This window comes from Berghia stephanieae, chromosome 3 (assembly GCF_034508935.2).
Source record: "Berghia stephanieae isolate SIO BIC M18660-M18661 chromosome 3, UCSD_Bste_1.3, whole genome shotgun sequence".
NCBI classification, from domain to species: Eukaryota; Metazoa; Mollusca; class Gastropoda; order Nudibranchia; family Aeolidiidae; genus Berghia; species Berghia stephanieae.
Window position 1 is genome coordinate 44,279,373 of NC_088362.1, and position 20,076 is coordinate 44,299,448.

The 20,076-nt window shown below is 35.6% G+C and overlaps 1 protein-coding gene across 1 annotated transcript; it reads right to left on the reverse strand.

Annotated features, from left to right (window-relative positions):
* Nucleotides 1–654: 654 nt before the first annotated feature.
* LOC144969554 (fibrinogen-like protein 1) lies at nt 655–3,975 on the reverse strand. Its single transcript, XM_078908695.1, has one exon. It carries the CDS (start codon nt 3,550–3,552, stop codon nt 2,437–2,439), a length of 1,116 nt encoding a protein of 371 aa, XP_078764821.1. The 5' UTR covers nt 3,553–3,975; the 3' UTR covers nt 655–2,436.
* Nucleotides 3,976–20,076: the final 16,101 nt, after the last annotated feature.

Sequence of the window (20,076 nt, forward strand, 5' to 3'; positions counted from 1 at the left end):
CCGAGAACAGTGCTTCTTTACCTTTGACAATTACTTTTTGAACTCTGTTACTCAAAAAGGATTCAATACAGTTGTTAGCAATCCCGTACTGTTTGATTTTAAGAAGCAGACTTCTGTGATGGACTTTGTCGAAAGCTTTGGAGAAGTCCGATAGGACTGCGTCTGTCTGTCCTCGATTTTCCATTACAGAAAGTCAAAGGAGGTTGATAGCAGATGTGTTTCACATGATCATCGAGCTCGAAATCCATGCTGAGCGTCAGTGAGGATGTTTTTTTAAAAGTTGGTCCATAATTGAGCTGTATAAAATGTGCTCTAAAATTTTCAATTCACAGATGTCAGTGAGATTGGACGATAGATTTCTGGTAGCATTTTGTCTCCTTTCTTGAATATTGTCAGCCTACTTCTAATCATTTGTCTCAACTCCTTGGTCTAATGAGCATTGGAATATAAGTGATAGTACCGAGGCAATCTCATCGGCACAATTTTTGAGAAGTCGTTCTGGAATTCCATCTGGCCCAGTTGCTTTTTAAGGTATTTAAGCCTTTGAGTAATTTTGTTATGACTTTTACGTTCACATGAATGTCGGCCATTTTCTGATTCATAACATCACTTTGTTGTTTAATCATAATGTGATTAGGTAGATCGTAGTGTGAATCTCGCGAAAAGACTGAGCAAAATTTTTCATTAAAGATTTACAGACAGTTTTTACTTATTTTTTTATGCAAGAAAAATAAAACATCCATATTGCATTGTAAAGACCAAAATAGCCAATAAAAACTATTGACGTTATTGAAAAGCGTTCATGATTGAATAAATCATAAGTGCATATAATCCAACGAAAGTCTCAGACGAAGCATTTCTTTGTCAAACATTATTTTTAATTGGTTCAAATACCATGCATTTATTCTTGGCAACATTTACCGACCAGTTTATAAATCATAAATCCTAAAAAGTTATGGAAGATAAATTATTACAGGTATTGAAAATTGTTCATTATAAAATCAAATTTGAAAAAAAAAAAAAAAAAAGAAAAAAAAATAGAAGAATAAAATTCTCTTTATTGATCCCATAGGGGAAATTTGTCTCAAGAGTCTATTCCAATGAAAGACTGGAACAACCCAGGCGTTAGCCGCAGTGCAGCGCCACAAGTTGAGCTAGGGCGAGGTGACTTGCTCAATGCCTCACAGCACAGCGGCGGGTGTTGTTATGAATCCAATGTAAAAATTGAGATTATCATTGTGCTTATGTTCTGACTTGGAGCTAAATAACTACTTTGGTAGAGTTTTTGTCACCATAAGGTATAAAGACATAGATATTAAATATTCTAACAACTCTAAACTCCAACAACAGCAAAATTAATCATGCCACTGATATCTTCTATAAGTAAAGAGAAATGCAAACTTCAAACACTACCCTCAATTTTAAATCTATAGCCATTATTTTAATGTAAGAAAAAGATAGGGGCCGGAATAATGCCTCGTACTATTTAAGCATTAAATTGCCTTCATACATAAATACCTGTTTATATATAAATGATTCTTCTGTCATAAAACAAAGGGTTGTATATTGGGGGAAAACACATTGTGTGCATGTGGGGCTGGTGGAAAGTCGCCACTGATGTTATTTGGTCACTATTAGACTATTAGTTCTTTGCCTTATCTGTCTGGAAGTAATAAGTACATCGGTTGGGTTTTTGTCACCATAAGATACAAAGATAAAAATTAAACAATCTTAAAAGTCCAAATTTGGAAAAATAGATATAAAGATACTGATATTATCCATGAGTAAATTTATAGATATTGAAACTGCAAAGACTAATTTTAAGTTTACCCTTCTCATTAAATTACCAGTCATTTTCAAAATTTTCCCCAAAACTTCACACCCACTCAACACAAAACAGACATATCTTACTCAAACATAAAAGCAACAAGCACATTTCTACGTAATATTGTTTGACAATATAAACTCTATTACAGAATGTCAAGTTTTTATCGCTATAGAAAAAAATAAATGAAATCTGGATGAGAAAAGTGACGGCTGCATCGTAACAAATGTGACGATTTTCCAATAAGTGGAAGGGAGAGGGTTCGTGCATAAACCTTATGTTGTTTAAGATTATTAGAGGCATGAATAATGCCTCTTACTATTTACTTAGAATGGGTGATTAACATTTGCCTTCTATGTAAATGGTTAATAATCCAAACTCAGATGAAAATGCATAAACGTTATGTTGTCTAAGATTATTAGAGGCATGAATAATACATCTCACAATTTACCTGGAATGTGTGATTAACAAGTGTCCCTTACATACATGAAAAAAATTGATAGATATTGAAAATTCAAAGACTATTTTTAAGTTTAATGCATATACGTTATGGTGTTTAAGATTATTAGAGGCATCAAAAATACATCTCACGATTAACTTGGAATGCGTGATTAACAAGTGTCCGTTACATACACGCTGAACTGTCCAAGCTCAGATGAGAAGAGATCCATGTCCACCCCAATTAAAGAGAATAGCTGATGTTTAGGCTTTGTGTTCCAGTACTGGAGTCCAAGTCCCAGCATGTTACAAGAGTTGTTACATCCCCTATACCACCAGCCAGATCCAGCGTTTGCCGCACAGTTTTTGTCTGCGTCTTCATCGTGGTCGGCATCCCAGGTAGAAAATGAAACGTTTTGTATTGGAGAAAGACAGTTACCAAAATATGTTCCAGGTGGAGGATTCCTTTTGTTTAAGCCAAACGAGCCTGATGTGGTAAATCTATATTGTGTATCTTCGCTTGAAACTTTAAAATCGTGATATAGTCGATAAACAATTGGATTATTGTCTCTCGAACGAAAAGAGTATATCATGACAGTTGTGTTGCAACCGACCTTGGAGAGTCTGTGCCAGGCGTATAGTCCGGCCCAGTAGTATTTTTGATCAAAAAAACCATTCACGTACTCATTCCATGTTTTGTTGAAAGACGTCGTGCCATCGTTTCTTAAAATGTTATAATGAGCATAAGATATCGATGTGACCAGGCTGCATTGAACAAGAAAAGGCTTCAACCCATTGTGATCTGGATCGAGATAAACGCGGTGGTCCCCTGTTTTGTAATTGGCTCCGAGAAGATCCTTGCATTTTTTGTGACACTGTTTACATCTTTCACCGAAAAAACCGTCTACACAATTGCATGAATGGGTCGTCAAGTCCAATGTCCCATGAGCACAATGTTTAGTCATATAATTGTGGTCATTGTTTTTTATTGTACAGCCAGAGATAAAAGGACACTCTTTGTGATGAATACACATTCCATTCTTATCCAGACTGGCTCCAATACAAGACTTGTCTGAGCCACAAAGCAACATGCAATCTACCAGACTCCGAGAATTCCCTACTTCAATGGTACATTCCCTTTTAATTCTATCTGATAAGTCACATAAGACGTGTTCTTTCAAAAACTTTGACGAAATCGCATCCTGGCAGGATGCAACCACTAATAATGAAAATATTGGATAAAGATACATCATGGTAATCATCTCGAGCCAACTGCTGGCAAAAGCCATCTTGGATAAAAGATTGTCTTTGATTTAATAAACCAGTTCCTCACTGATTCTGTTCTATGATATGATCAAATTAAGACTATCATAAGAAGAGTTAATATTAAAATGAATTTAAAGGTTTATCTAATTTTGACGAATCACCAAACTCAATTCCTTAATAAGCCGTAAGGTCTAGGCACAACTTTTTTATGTGAGTCGTATACCTTGTAAAGAAACCTTCCATATATTTCAACAAATCATCAAGCAGGTTTCAGAACAAAAAATGACATTCATGTCTGGGCTGTTCGTAAGAAAATTTTCCGTCAAATCTCACTAATTACAAAGACATCATTAATTATAGATTTGACATCACATCGTTATGGTAGGTGAACATTAATAAATAATTGATATCTTTCTCCCATTCAACTGACTAGAAAAGTAGGGAACAACAACAACAACAACAACAACAACAACAACAACAACAACAACAATAGAGAACAAGAAGAAGAACAAGAAAACAAGAAGATCAAGAAGAAGAAGAAGAAGAAGAAGAAGAAGAAGAAGAAGAAGAAGAAGAAGAAGAAGAAGAAGAAGAAGAAGAAGAAGAAGAAGAAGAAGAAGAAGAAGAAGAGAAGAAGAGAAGAAAGAAGAGAAGAAGAAGAGAAGAAGAAGAAAGAAGAAAGAAGAAGAAGAAGAAGAAGAAGAAGAAGAAGAAGAAGAAGTAGAAGAAGAAGAAGAAAAAAAAGAAGAAGAAGAAGGAGAAAAAGAGGAAGAAGAAGTAGAAGAAGAACAGAAAGAAGAACAAGAACAAGAGGAACAAAATGACGAAAAAGAAGATGAAGAAGAACAAGAACAAGATCAAGAGGAAGAGAAAGAGAAGAAGAAGAAGAAGAAGAAGAAGAAGAAGAAGAAGAAGAAGAAGAAGAAGAAGAAGAAGAAGAAGAAGAAGAGGAAGAAGAATATTCTCTTTTTAAACAAATTATAAGGTTGGGGGTTAACGTTGTTCCGTACAGCACATGTTTGCCAGAGGTATGGCCTATCTCAATTTATCAAATTAATATATAAAGTGTTGCTATTGGTTCTTGGTTGTATATTTTTACATTTTTGTGCATTTGCATATTATATATATATATATATATATATATATATATATATATATATATATATATATATATATATACATTGTTGCCAAAGATTCTCAACTTTGTGTTTATACATTTTCATGCATGTCACGTCTGTAAACGAATTTCCATGTTTTTGGATGAGTCAAGTATATGTTATCTTATCTTATCTTAACTTTTCACCAACTAGTACAAAATTTCTGACAAATTTAAAGATTTTATAACTGTTTTTGAGACATTTACAAAATAAATATACGAGTAGCTTCCAAGCCTTTCGTATATTTAGGGTAATTCTATCAATCATTGGCTGAAATGGCATTAAGAAAATCTGCTAGGGCATAATAATCGGTCCTAATTTGACCTTTCCCTCGCGAATTGGCGTCCAGTTACAGACCTTATTACCAGAAACGATTTTATCGTTGATGGTTCAATAGATTCTTCTTGATCTATGTTTATTTCCACAATATAGTAGTATAGTAATGATTAAGATAGATGAGTGTATGTTCGTTATAGCTTTTATCCATAAGTAAATCAAAATTAGGCACCGATGTAACTAGACATCCATAGAGTTATCTTCTTTTTTTGTAAAAAAAAAAAAGATATACAAGCTTTGAGATGTAAAATAATAATAATAACAATAATTTAGCCTCAAAATTATATCTTTATGAATGATCTAAAACTAAATTTGGATTTAATTTTATTTTTCAATTTAATCGGAATTAAAACTGTTTATTTATTAATATTTTTAGATTGCCTTTATATACATAACATGTTTATATATAAAGTCACCCCGTTGACTCAACCTATTCTTCGTCTAAAAGAATGGGTCGCATATAGGAAAAAAATAAATCGTATACACGTGAGACTAGTGGAACGTCCCCACTGATACAGGGTGACCACTATTAGTCCGGTTCTAGGCCTTAACTGCCTGGAAGTGAAAAAGTACATCGATTGAGGTTTTGTCACAATAAGATGCAAAGACATAAATTTAACAATCTTCAAAATTCAAGTTTAGTAAAATAGATATTGATATTGATATTGATATATTGATAGACTGATTTTCATCCACGAGTAAATTGATAGATATTGAAAATTAAAAGATCAAAAACTATTTTTAGGTTTAATGCATAAACGTTATGTTGTTTAAGATTATTAGAGGCATGAAAAATAAATCTCACGATTAACTTGGAATGCGTGATGAACAAGTGTCCTCTATATACATGGAGAACAGTCCAAGCTCAGATGAGAAGCGATTCATGTCCACCCCAATTAAAGAGAATAGCTGATGTTTAGGCTTTGTGTTCCAGTACTGGAGTCCAAGTCCCAGCATGTTACAAGAGTTGTTACATCCCCTGTACCACCAGCCAGATCCAGCGTTTGCCGCACAGTTTTTGTCTGCGTCATCATCGTGGTCGGCATCCCAGGTAGAAAATGGAACGTTTTGAATTGGATAAAAACAGTTACCAAAATATGTTCCAGGTGGAGGATTCCTTTTGTTTAAGCCAAACGAGCCTGTTGTGACAAATCTATATTGTGTATCTTCGCTTGAATTTTTAAAATCGCGATATACTCGATGAACAATTGGATTATTATCTCTCGAACGAAAAGAGTATATCATGACAGTAGTGGTGCAACCGACCTTGGAGAGTCTGTGCCAGGCGTATAGTCCGGCCCAGTAGTGGAGATGGTGATCAAAAAAGCCATTCACGTACTCATTCCATGTTTTGTTAAAAGATGTCGTGCCATCGTTTCTTAAAATGTTATAATGAGCATAAGATGTCGATGTGACCAGGCTGCATTGAACCATTTAAGGCTTCAACCCATTGTGATCTGGATCGAGATAATCACGGTGTGGCCCTGTTTTGTAGTTTGCTCCGAGAAGATCCTTGCATTTTTGTGACACTGTTTACATCTTTCACCGAAAAAACCGTCTACACAATTGCATGAATGGGTCGTCAAGTCCAGTGTCCCATGAGCACAATGTTTAGTCATATAACTGTGATCATTGTTTTTTATTGTACATCAGAGATAAAAGGACACTCTTTGTGATGAAAGCACATTCCATTCTTATCCAGACTAGCTCCAATACAAGACTTGTCTGAGCCACAAAGCAACATACAATCTACTAGACTCCGAGAATTCTCAATTTCGATGGAACATTTCCTTTAAATTCTATCTGATAAGTCACATAAAACGTGTTCTTTCAAAAACGTTGACGAAATCGCATCCTGGCAGGATGCAACCACTAATAATGAAAATATTGGATAAAGATACATCATGGTAATCATCTCGAGCCAACTGCTGGCAAAAGCCATCTTGGATAAAAGATTGTCTTTGATTTAATAAACCAGTTCCTCACTGATTGTGTTCTATGATATGAGCAATTTAAGACTATCGTAAGAAGAGATAATATCAAAATTAATTTATAGGTTTATCTAATTTTGACGAATCACCAAATTCAATTCCTTAATAAGCCGCAAGGTCTAAGCACAACTTTTTTGTGTGAGTTGTATACCTTGTAAAGAAACCTTCCTTATATTTCAACAAATCAACATTCAGGTGTCAGACTATAAAATTCCATTCTTATCCCGGCTATTCGTAAGAAAATTTTCCGTCAAATATCACTAATTGCAAAGACTTATCATTAATTATAGATTAGACGCAGTTGAAACCCCTACTTTACTCTCTGCATTCTTTTATTAACGCACACTATGGCTTTGGTAGGTGAAAATTAATAAATGATTGATTACTCTCTCGTTCAACTGACTAGAAAAGGAGGTAACATTTTAAATGGAATCATTTTTATGTAAAGATGACCTGAATTTAAAAGTGGATTATAAATATCTTGTGGTGCGGGTCCAATATATATTGAGTAGGAAGGAATACAAAGAGTTCACAAATATTGAAACTCACAATTCAAATCAAATACGTATGAAAAACGCATTCAACCACCAAAAAAAATGAATACGTTACGTCAAGTTACAGACAAAGTGAATGGGCTAAACGTGTCTTATCCAAATCAGCGAAGTGAACCAAATCAAATTTAACTTTTTGGTGTATGCAAATTATGAAAGGCATTTAAATAAAATATATAACGGCCCCAGCACTCAACTTTGAGGTTCAACTGTGATTAAAACTTCGTTCAAACTTAAGAGTATAAGAATCACAATTCTGCAGTACTCTTAACAATACGTATTAATATTTTGGTCAAAAATTAACTGCCGTACAAGAATTTTAATACTTTAACCAGAAAGTTCGTCCTTCAGATATCGATCGAATTAAATGTCCCTTATCTTGGCAAAAACTCTCAAGCCTGGGACGTCGCGAGATGTCTTTTCAGAGAAACGCAATTAACTTGTAAATACGAAAAACTAAATTCAGTACAGTGACATCTCAAAGACAATGTGCCACCATTTGCAAGCCTTACTACACTTCTAAACAACAAAACAATCTATATATCATTTACGTTGAATATCAGATATCTGATGGAAAACCATGACGTAAAAAAGAACGTTTTTATGGCGTTTACGACACTTATTGTTCATTTCTACGCCAATAAGATAGAAAGTAATACTCTTCAACAGTCGTAACGTCACTTCCTTACTAATGACGCATGGTAACTTAGTAACACTGGCTCTAAACTATCGGAACAATGGCAGACGCCCGAATGAAATATTTCCCCGGCGAGCATAAAAGCGTATCCAGAGGGAAAAAAACATAAATTTGATCATGTTTTGACTTTTACACAGTCTGGACACAAGGCATATGAAAAGTTCTAGCCAGCATGAAGAATAAACAGTCATGATTTTCTATGTTTAAAACCAAGATGGCCGCCGTTTCCGGGCGGCGTGACATCAGACTACTGAATCCAATTGGGGAGAAGTTGTAGATTTGAAGTTAAAAACATTAAAATAAAAAGTGACAAAAGGGGACTGGTTCAAACAGAGAGAACAGATATTTTCATCAATGTGGCTATTTTGACATTTCCTAACATTCCCACCTAGGACAAGCAAAGGATTCCATTCTGAAGGATAAATTCAAATTTGTGCAGTACAATATATTTAAAAATAACAACAGTAGTACATAACAGACAGATAGTAGTAGTAGTATCGTATGGTGGGGTCACACTTTCAGATCTGTCGCGTCGAGCCAAGCCTTGAATTCATCTTCACATTTGTGAATGGTTTCATAATCTCCATTCAGCTTGGTAACAGGACAATGGAGCACAAGTTGATCTACATCTTGGGGGTCAGTTTGGCATTTGGGGCATTCTGTTGAGTTGTTTAGACCCCATTTGTTCATTTTTGCGGCTGTTTTCGCATGTCTGGAGCGTAGCCTATTTGCAGCCACCCAGTATTTCCTACCAAGCTGTGAGCCAGGAATTTCATTGGTAGGGTCTTCAACAGACAGATGATTTGCAATGAAAAAGTATCATCTCTCTAGAAAGGAGCTACACATTTGAATGCCTTCTCTCAGCTAAGGATCCCTGCAGCACAAGGGAACCAATAGAGCTATCTCAATTCAGAACAAAGATAGAGCAACATGATGGAGGAGGAGAAGAAGGAGGAGGAGGAGGAAGAGGAGGAGAAGAAGAAGAAGTAGTAATAGTAGTAGTAGTAGTAGTAGTAGTAGTAGTAGTAGTAGTAGTAGTAGTAGTAGTAGTAGTAGTAGTAGTAGTAGTAGTAGTAGTAGTAGTAGTAGTAGTAGTAGTAGTAGTAGTATAGTAGTAGTAGTAGTAGTAGTAGTAGTAGTAGTAGTAGTAGTAGTAGTAGTAGTAGTAGTAGTAGTAGTAGTAGTAGTAGTAGTAGTAGAAGAAGAAGAAGAAGTAAGAAGAAGAAGAGAAGAAGAAGAAGAAGAAGAAGAAGAAGAAGAAGAAGAAGAAGAAGAAGAAGAAGAAGAAGAAGAAGAAGAAGGAGAAGAAGAAGAAGAAGAAGAAGAAGAAGGGGAAGAAAGAAAAACAACATCCATAACCACAATAACAGCAGTAACAAAAAGACCAAGGTGTTGTTCTTATCGTCACTCATTGGATACTGTTCATTATAATTTAATTAGTTTGCAATGTCTTAACTTTATTAATTGTTCCATATCGATTATTTACATTCACAGTTCCCGTGCTATTTCCACTTTCTTACATCGGCTTCAAAAAGCCCTATTAACATTTTCGGAAGAACAACTGATCTTGTGAGAATTTAGCATTTGTATTACGAGCCTGTGGAAATCTTTTTATTTTGTCCAGTAGAAGTTTGGGGTATTTCGTGAATTGGCCACTGTCAAATGAGGTAACCTTGCCAGGTAACCGGTAGACCACATTGATTTTTTTGTATTTATCAATCTGGTCAGGGAATGCGAAAGTAGGATAATTTTTTAAAATACTTTTTATGAGAGATAGAAGGGGGGGCTGTGACGTGTACAGATGAGATAACCAAATTAGGCGTTTAAAGGTCGTGGAGGGAATTTCTCTCTCTCTCTCTCTCTCTCTCTCTCTCTCTCTCTCTCTCTCTCTCTCTCTCTCTCTCTCTCTCTCTCTCTCTCTCTCTCTCTCGTTCCTGAAAATTATTGAAAAGGATGAAATCTACAGGGGTTTCACGGAACATACACCCCCGCCCCATATTTTGTTAACATCAAATTGACGGATCCAAGCCATAGTTTATTGCTACAATTTTAAGATTTGGACCCTGAACTATGCGCTCTGGTTTTCGGTGTTGTGCGCACTTTTATCCTGAGTGAGATTGGCACTTATAGATATTGGGTAATGACGACTCAGTTATCGTCGGACAATTCCGTTGTCGATCAATAATCATTATTTGTTAATTTACAAAGAGTTCAATTCTTTCAATTTAGACGATTTTAATTATCTTTTATCGATGTTGTACAGCGGTAAGGCCATTATTGATCGCAATTCCACCTCTATCAAGTCTGTGCGAGTCAGTAGTTGGACACCCCAACAGTAGAAAAGGCAATTTGTATATTTTCTTAAGTCCACCCAGAATTCACTCGGTAAATATACTCCTGGTCTACATCTACTTCTACTTCTTTCTCCTCTCGCCAATTTATGTGTCTCTCGTATTTCATGTTTAATGCCCTCTACGTGTTTCAGTTTTAAGTATTAATACACAGTATCTAGTTGTTTACTGTTTTCTCTGTCACGGGTATTCTCAAACATTTCTTGTAGAACTTCATTACAAAAGCTATTGATTGAGCACAACATCCAGAGAGCTTGAAAAGTATTAAATAAAGCTTTGTGCGCAGAGCTCGTGTGTAGACTTCAGAGGTTTGATTCGCCGATCATCCCTTCACATTCGTGACAAACAGTCTCAAAACGTTATCTTGTCGGGATGGGCTTGATATTTAGAATTCAAACTTAAGATTAACTTAAAGTATTTAAGACAATAAATATCTTCAATGCCTGCTCCATAATTGTTCACTTTCATTAGGAAAAGTGACCTTTGATTATTTTCTACCATAAAATTGTGGAACAACCTGTTGACCCGGTGATGCAGAATCAGGATGACTCCAAATATTTAAGAGATTTGTTTCCTTCTGTGCGGTGAGAAATATAGGGTATGGAATAGTGTCAGATGAAAACAGAGAATAAATAGATCCGGGTGTCAGAGCCAACCTGGGATCCACCTGGCACGACACCCTCCGCCTGGCCGTGTGAGATATATATATATATATATATATATAATATATATATATATATATATATATATATATATATATATATATATATATATATCTGTTTTTAATCTTATAATCATGTGTATTTGAATTGTATTGTGGTCCTCCATAAAAAGGGACTGCCACATAATGCCGAAGACAACTTGTTTGATGAATTAGCTATATTCCTTCGTGGAACGCCTAGGCGACGATGTCTTATAATGTCGTGGCGAAAAAGCATATATATATATATATATATATATATAATATATATATATATATTATTATTATTATTATTATTATTATTATTATTATTATTATTTAAAATATTTACCACAATGTTTGAGACAGTCTACATTAATGTTTCAGGCTTAATTTATTATCTATTATATATATGTATATGTATATGTGTGTGTGTGTGTGTGTGTCTGTGTGTATAGGTTTTCATTGAATAGCCATTACAAGACTCATGTTGTCATGTCTTGTTAAACAACTATTATTATCTAGGTAGTTATTCTATTCACAGCTTGTGTTCGTGTAATATACAACTTGGATGTAATTGTCGATCTTTAACAAAACGTTCTTTAACGTTTTCTTTATATATCAGTATATTAATATAACCCTCAGTCTGTTAATAATTGCCCAATCAAATTGTTGCAAGTTTCCGGTGGTTTCATCCTTTTTGCAAGTTGAAGATCATTTATACGATCGATATATGGACTAAAAGGTAATAATTAAGCAAATTTAATAAAGCTTTTTTGTGAAATCACGACAGAGTGGTTTCGTTGTGGTAGCCGTAGCCACGAGAATCAAGTTCTGCCTGAACAGGTAGCATAATTCAGCCATAGATCACCATGACTCACCAATACGGCAACATCGTGATCGAGATGTCAGGCCCATTATTTGGCCCTCCCCTGCTCAATCTGACAGCCGAAATAATGCTCGCATCCATGACAATGATAAATATACATTTCGAAATCGCCCGCGCAGCGCCGGCTGTATCTATACTCTGAAAAAAAAAACATCAAAAAACACACACATTATACTTTTTTTTGGGGGGTGGGGGGGGGGGGGAACAGCAAATTGTAGTCCAAATATTGATCGATGAAAATGGCCCTCATCTTTTCAATAACTCTCAAACCCGGTAGGTGTGAGAATTTTTACAAGACAAGGGTCACTTTGATCGATCCATGTATTTGAAGGACGCGTCTTCTGACCAAATTTTTTAATTGTGTTTTTCTAAAGGACGATAGAGCATATTAATATATATTATTCAAATAAAACTTGTCTAAATATAACACATATTTATGTGACCCATGGTGGGAAACGGATATCCTGTTAGAGTGAACTAGAAGATAAAATTGAATTCACAGTTTTAAGAAAATGAAATATTATGTTATATTCGTGGTCTTGTGTTATGACACTCCCTTCCTAGTAGTAGTAGTAGTAGTAGTAGTAGTAGTAGTAGTAGTAGTAGTAGTAGTAGTAGTAGTAGTAGTAGTAGTAGTAGTAGTAGTAGTAGTAGCAGTAGTAGTTGTAGTAGTAGAAAAGGCTCTTTATTCACATTTCTCACCATACTCATGTGTAAAATGAGTACCTGACCGTTAACAGCGTTGTCTCTGTCCGAAAAAAAAAGATTGTAATATCGCATAACAGGCGTCATTTTCCTTCCTACATGTTAAGTGTTGCCCCTTGGCTAGCGACTCCTTGTAAAGCATCTTGAGCACTAGCGGACATTGTTCTATATAATGACTTAAGTTTTTAGATTTACATATAACTAAGGAATGCTTGCACAAATAGGGCGCATTTCACTCACGTTTACCACCACAAACGTGTACTGGTTCTCCAACCAGACTTATGCTCTACATAATCTCCTTAAATCTTACTGAAGCTCATTGAACATGGGAAAGCGGAAAAATACGCAGCAAGAAACTTGCTTCTTGGTTGCGCTGATAAATGAAAGTGTCAATTTGATAAATGACAGTGATTACCATTGCGAAAGGGGGAGATAACTGTCATCTATTGTCTTGTTCATCTTTCATGGTAGATCAATGACCAAACAGGTAATCTTTTTATTGTTGCATTCTGTCACCTTACACCATAATTCTCACGCATGTCGTCTCAAAATAGCAAATAAAACAATTGGTTTGTGAAATAAGCTAAAGATTTGAGTATGCTTTAGTAATGCCCTTAAATTTGTCAATTTTTAAAACTGCCGGGTTTTTTTAAAAAAAAGGATTATTACCTATTTGCTTTGTTTGCGTTTTGTTTTGTTTCATTTTTCTTTGTTTTGTTTGTTGATTTTGTTATGGGTAGTTTTCAGTTCGTGCTCCTTTTTTCTTGGTTTTCTCTCCTTCACTAGGAACGACTTTGTTGTTGATTGATGTCCGATTATATTGTGTCTTAACCAATTTATTTCAAGAGCGTATATCTAGCAGGATATGAGTTTGTTATTTGTTTGTTTGTTTTTTGTTGTTGTTTTTTTTTTTTTTTTTTTTTGTTTTGTTTGTTGAATGATGGAGAAGGGGTCGAGGCTGGAGGACAAAGACTTGCAGGGGGGTTCTTGCTTTGTCAATGCTTCAATCCTAATGCCTTCAAGTCACCTCTTTATCAAGGTTGTTGCCTTTTTTCAGGCTTCAGTAGTCTGGACAGTTGACAAAATTCGTTGAAATTTTCTTGTTGATTCTGGTTTTTATTTGTTTGTTCTTTTTTTGTTTTCTTTTGAGTTTTGTTTTGTTTTTGTCTTTGTTTTTTTGTTTGTTTTTTTTATTTTCTTTCTTTTTGTTGTTAATTTTTTTTTTTTGAGCCGTGGACAACGTGTACATATATGTAGGTCTACCATCAGACCCGATTACGGGCCTAGTTTAACATTGTTGTAATGGACAATAATTTGCGTCATTTCTTTTACATTTTCATTGCAACAATGAACTCCATAATGAATTGGATTATCAGACCTGCAAATAAGTGCCCGTCAGTCGTGGTTGAAATATTAATATGGCAGAACCCTATATTTAGTGTTTTATGTAAAAGAGTTGTAAAATCGAAAGTGTTTGATTACAAATGGAATAGTAAAATAAAAACACTTTACTGTCCATCTCACAAAAAGTAATATTCCATTTGGTTACCCACCCCCATATTTCTTCCTTTTTCCTTAAAGATGCCAAAGCCTCCCCCCCCCCCCCCCAGGCCTTTCTGAGGTGTAAGATTATATTTTAACGGCCTATACGTTGTTGGGAATTATGAGTAAATTTGCAGAGTACTCTCCTTCCAAGCAAAGTAGGGATTGGTATCGATCTCCATTATATTTTTCAAAAACTCTGATCTCCCTGTCCACTCATCAATTATTGGGTAGCTGGGTCTGTTTGATCTGGCGGAAAGTACTTTGAGGTAAATTGGAGTCCTGTCCAAAGGACAAGAGGCAATTGCTAGTTTCCCTTTGACGCCACATAAATGCGGATGGATTTAATTTCCGGTGGCCTTGAGGATTACTTTTTTACTTCATTTTATTCGTTAATATTATGACCATCGAAATATTTTACAAATAATATAATGATCTCTTTGAGATGCTCAATATAAGCGTGCATATTTTCTTATGTATTGTTCCAACCACACAATCATGAATGCAGACCAGTTTGATCTGCAATTTAGTAGTGCTATAAACTATCATTGACCGTAAACAATCTGACTTGGACGGCAGTGTCATCGCCACTAGCCTGTTCTAGCTTTTTCTCTGACAAATCACTGATGATCTTATGACGTCCTTTTGCTCTGCCTTGAGGTTACAGAACTCGTGATTTATGGGAGATTCAGTGTTCGGCAAAGATGTCCCTTCTTCGATCTTTTTGAAGTAATATCCACAAGATTAGATTTGATCTCACTGAAAGACCTAGAGCTCAGTAGAGCTATTCTATGCTTTTTATTTATCAAATTCGTCGTAAATTTTGAAAGACATTTTGTCAAAAGTGTTATATGTTCTCGAAGAAATGATCTAGGCCTTTGAAATGTGACTTTTCCTTATAATGTTGGGATCAACCAAGGGAACAAGACATATCTTCGTACTCAAACAAAATACATTGTTTGGTTGGCTTTTTAAAACATTTTTTGGTTGCTTTTTCATTTTGGCCAGGAATGTTCCACTTCAGATATCAATTGATTAAAATGGATTTCAATTTGAAAAAAAACCCACTCTTCAAATCTAAAATCTCTTTACCTCGAGACTTTCAAGAATTCTTAGATATGACTTTTTTGGCAAGTTGGGGACCGTTTTAATTGATCAAAATTGAGTGAGAGTTTTCTGGCTAGAAAAAAATGCGTTTGTCAGCGTATACGTCAGATAACAGGACAAGTCATTGTTGTGCTGTTTCCTCTGAAATAAAATTTGTTAAATCATATTAATTTATTATTATTCTTTGCTTCTTTAATGTCACTGAAAATAAGCTCTGTGTAGAAGGACTAGATTCAAAACATTTTAACCAGTAAATGTATCGTAAATCATATGGATTTTCCACATGTTTCTACCAATGAAGGCAATTTACACCCAGCACTTCTACCAACACAGATATCAATTGCATCGTTTGTTTACTTTTCAACTTTTGAAGACGATGTGAATGAATTGATCGATGGAAATTGTAAACATTAGTTATGGCTTGGATCAATTGGGACCTTTTGTTGGGGAGCAATTACTCACGTATATTAATAGGTATGTATATAGATTACAATGGATTACGCCGACTGAAGAAGTGTAAAAAAACACAGAAACGAGTCGTCTCGGCCACAAAAATGTGAGTGAAAATTTGCATTATATATATATATATATATATATATATATTATATATATATATATATATATATATATATATATATATATATATATATATATTCTCACGTGTGAGAGAGAAAAAAAGAGAGAGAGAGGTGGGTGGAGTGGGTAGATCGTATTTGAAGACAAAGGACGAGGTTGTTTTATTTTCATTTAGCAAGAAACAGAGACCCTAATTTTCACTCTGCGGCGCTGCTCTGCAGTTTACCAAAGGGGTTCGTTTTCTCTTTGTTTTTGCTCGAGTTAGTCCCTGAAGACAAATTGTAAAAAGCGTTCATCGAAAAAGTTTTTTGGAGGCAAAACAAGATGATTAGATGTGTCTAGATGTGTCATGTAATATAACCATTGCTTCAATTTACTTCTCTATCTTCATGGATACTCCTTCACACTCGTGTCGAGCGATGTCAAATTGCGTAAAGCTAGAGCATTGCCTTTGGGCACAAATAAATCGAGACCACAAAATTGTCTTATCATTCACTGACAAAATGCATAGCACCGGCGTAAGACTAGATCTAGGTTCGAGGAAAACCTAGTAATTGGAATGGATTTTTTTTCGTGTATGTTTCTTTCTCGCTTTGTCTGTCACCTTCCATACGAACTTGTTCAAATCTTTATCTTATTATTAATTACAACCCAGGTCACCAAGGACTTTTATAAGTTCTGTTATAAGAAGTCGTTGATTGTGACTCAATTGATCACTAACTGGTTTCTTCGGCCACATCTTCTAGCGATGTGCAGCCATAAGCGAATGGGAGATGGTTGAGAGGACCAAAAAAGATTATAATAAAATGGAGGAGAACAAGGAAGAGATATGGTGGAAGAAAAGACAAAGAACAAGGGTGGGAAGAAGAAGAAGAAGAAGAAGGAGGAGGAGGAGGAGGAGGAGGAGGAGGGGGAGGAGGAGGGGGAGGAGAAAGAGGAGGAGAAGGAGGGAATAAAAAAGTAAACATAGACGACAACAATGCACATCAATATCTATGTCAAATACTAAAACACAAATGTATTCGTTAACCTTACAGAGACTTGCGAGGTCGGTTTGAATGTACCTACATAATATACTATTATTAAAGGGGTGAAAGGAAGACATGGGAACATGATATGTAATGTTAACATGTTGCGTATCCTGTCGTACGTACACATAAACGCCAACCCATACTGTTGTTGATGTCAGCCCTAAGACCATCAATCACACGCCTCAATTGTCGGACACGCCAAAGGTCACATGTCAAAAACATGTTCTGTTACCATGACAACTAAATCATTAATTTTACATTCGCTACTCACTCGCTTTATCAATGACTTACCTGTACCTGCCTGGACTTGTAGATTTTAAGTTTGTCTCTCCCTCCCTCCCCTCATCCCCCCTTAAAATCCTCCATTTCATCACATGTATAATACTGCTTTTTCATATTTAAATCTTACACCAGTGCCTCTTCCCTAAAATAATCTTTGGGTCACAAAGTACTTCCCACCAAATCTAAAAAACCCAGCTCCCCAATCAGTGGGTAGACAAAGGGGTAAGTTGAAAAATAAACCTCTACTCACCCATGGGTCTTGCATGTGATCTATTGAGCTATTAGGATCTCTTTGTCTTAACTCCGCCTACTCCACCCACCCCCCCTCTTCCCCCCTCCCCCCCCCCCCCCCCCCTCCCCCCATAAATTGACAAATTATCGATCACAGAAAGAAGCTAAAGTAGTTCCAACTTATCACATTTTTGTTTGCCCTGTGGCAGGGTAAAACTGTCAATGCTCGACTTACGAAACAAAGAAAAAAAACGCTAAAACATTTTGGCCAGAAATCGTCTTCGATTATCGATTGATTTAAATGACCCTCATCTTGTCAGAAACTCTCAAACCTGGGACTTACTTGAAGACTTCCTTGGAGTTTCAGATTTGAGAACTTTTGACAAGATGAGAGGTTAGTTTAATCGATCGATATTTGTAGGAGGAATTTTCTGGCCAAAATTTTCACAATGTGTTTTGTTTTGTTTTTTCTTCAGAATATAGCAGTAAAAGGACGGTAGAATGATTTATTACACCAGGTCGTTCTAACTCATTTGGATTGCTGTGTATTTGGGTTGTTTTTGCTTTTATGGTTGAGACACTCTCATGTCATAGCAACGTTTGCATATCAATACGAGTAACCTATAATATCAAATTTGTACAACTCAGTTGAACTTTCGTTAAACCACATCGATTGATGTAATGAATTCTAGTTTTACTTTATGGCTTGTTGAATGCACAGGGTGTGACAATTCATTTATATTATCCCATTTTTGTCAGAATTGGCATTTACATATTTTGAAAGTTTCCACATTTTGCGATGCTTTATTTACTTCACAACGCTTCATTGTTTATCCTCACAGACCATTCGGAATCCAATTTCCATTTTATACCAAAGAAGTCACCCATTGGGCGCCCTACTTGTACCAGCACTATCAAAATCGTCTTTCACTTCCTGCATACAGGTACTCATTTAAATTTGAGACGACACAACGTTGAAACAGAAAATGTAGCGATTATTGTTCACCACAATATTTCTGTTTTGGTATATTTTATCACCTTTGTATGCGTATGCGTTGTGTAATTTTATCTTTGGGGATTGCACAACTCATGATACACATGTCCATTTCCCTGCTGATCTTCTCGTAGATCGTGATGGACGCGACGAGTCGTGACAAGAGGCAGATCACTGTGGCTTTGCAGGAAACATTTGTACACAAACAGGCTTTGGCTATCTCACGAACTGCTAATCGAAGACTTATTATCCGCACACTCTTCGGGCCGTTCATCTCTCGTCTATTTTTGTCCTAAACCGAACCTGAAATAACTCTTTTATTTCAAGTCTTCGTGTCCACTGAGTTGTCTCTCAGATATTTGGAATTGGAGCAAATTGTAAATAGCAGCATCTCGTTTTCGTTGAAAAATAGTATGACATTTTCATTTTGTTTATTTCAATGAATAATTTCGGCAAAATTGTAAAAAATGTTGCATGACTCTCAAACAATAAAATGTTTCAAGTTACAATTGAGGCCCTTTTGTTTTATAGTTGAATGTAAGCAGTACTTCAGAGCCAAAAATCCCACGGAATAAGAGCTTATACCGTTTCGTTTTATTTTGTTTTTGTTTGTTTTTTGTTTTGTTTTTGTTATGTTTTGTTCTTTTGGTTTTTTTAAATGTTAAATGGACAGTAACAATGCACTCTCCTTTAGTTTGTCTCAGACATGGAAGTCTAGAATTATGATAAGTTCTAGAGAAAATGGTCCAATGAGTAAGGAGAGAAAGCTACCGCTAAATAACTAGGGTTCAAATCTTCGTTATTTCAATTTAATTTTTACTCCCTACCCCAAATCCGGCCATCAGCATCCAACCAGAAGTGACGGGATAGCTAGATCTTTAATATAAATCGATAGATAAATATATGAAAAAAGTACATATTTAACATTTTGGCCAGAAAATTCGTCTTTCAAATACCAATCAGTTAAAATGACCCCATGTTGTCCACACAAAAAAAAACTCGCAAACCTGAGAATTCATAAATGAAATAGAAGAAGTTGAGTTTTTTGAACAAAATTTTGAACAAGCGTTTTTTTTCAGAACACGGTAGTATTTTGGCAACTACTAAAAAACCACCACCGTATGCAAAGATGGCAACTACTAAAAACCACCACCCTATGCAAAGATGGCAACTACTAAAAACCACCACCCTATGCGAAGATGGCAACTACTAAAAACCATCACCCTATGCAAAGATGGCAACTACTAAAAACCACCACCGTATGCAAAGATGGACTAGCAGCTGGTTGCACGTATATATCCAAGTCTATGGCATTTCCAACGCAACTTTCTATCTCAGGGGAGTACTCTGACATACAAGAGGGCTTTTGGCTGGAATACCGGACACGATTTTTCGATAAATACTTAACTTTGCCTCACTCACAGATAA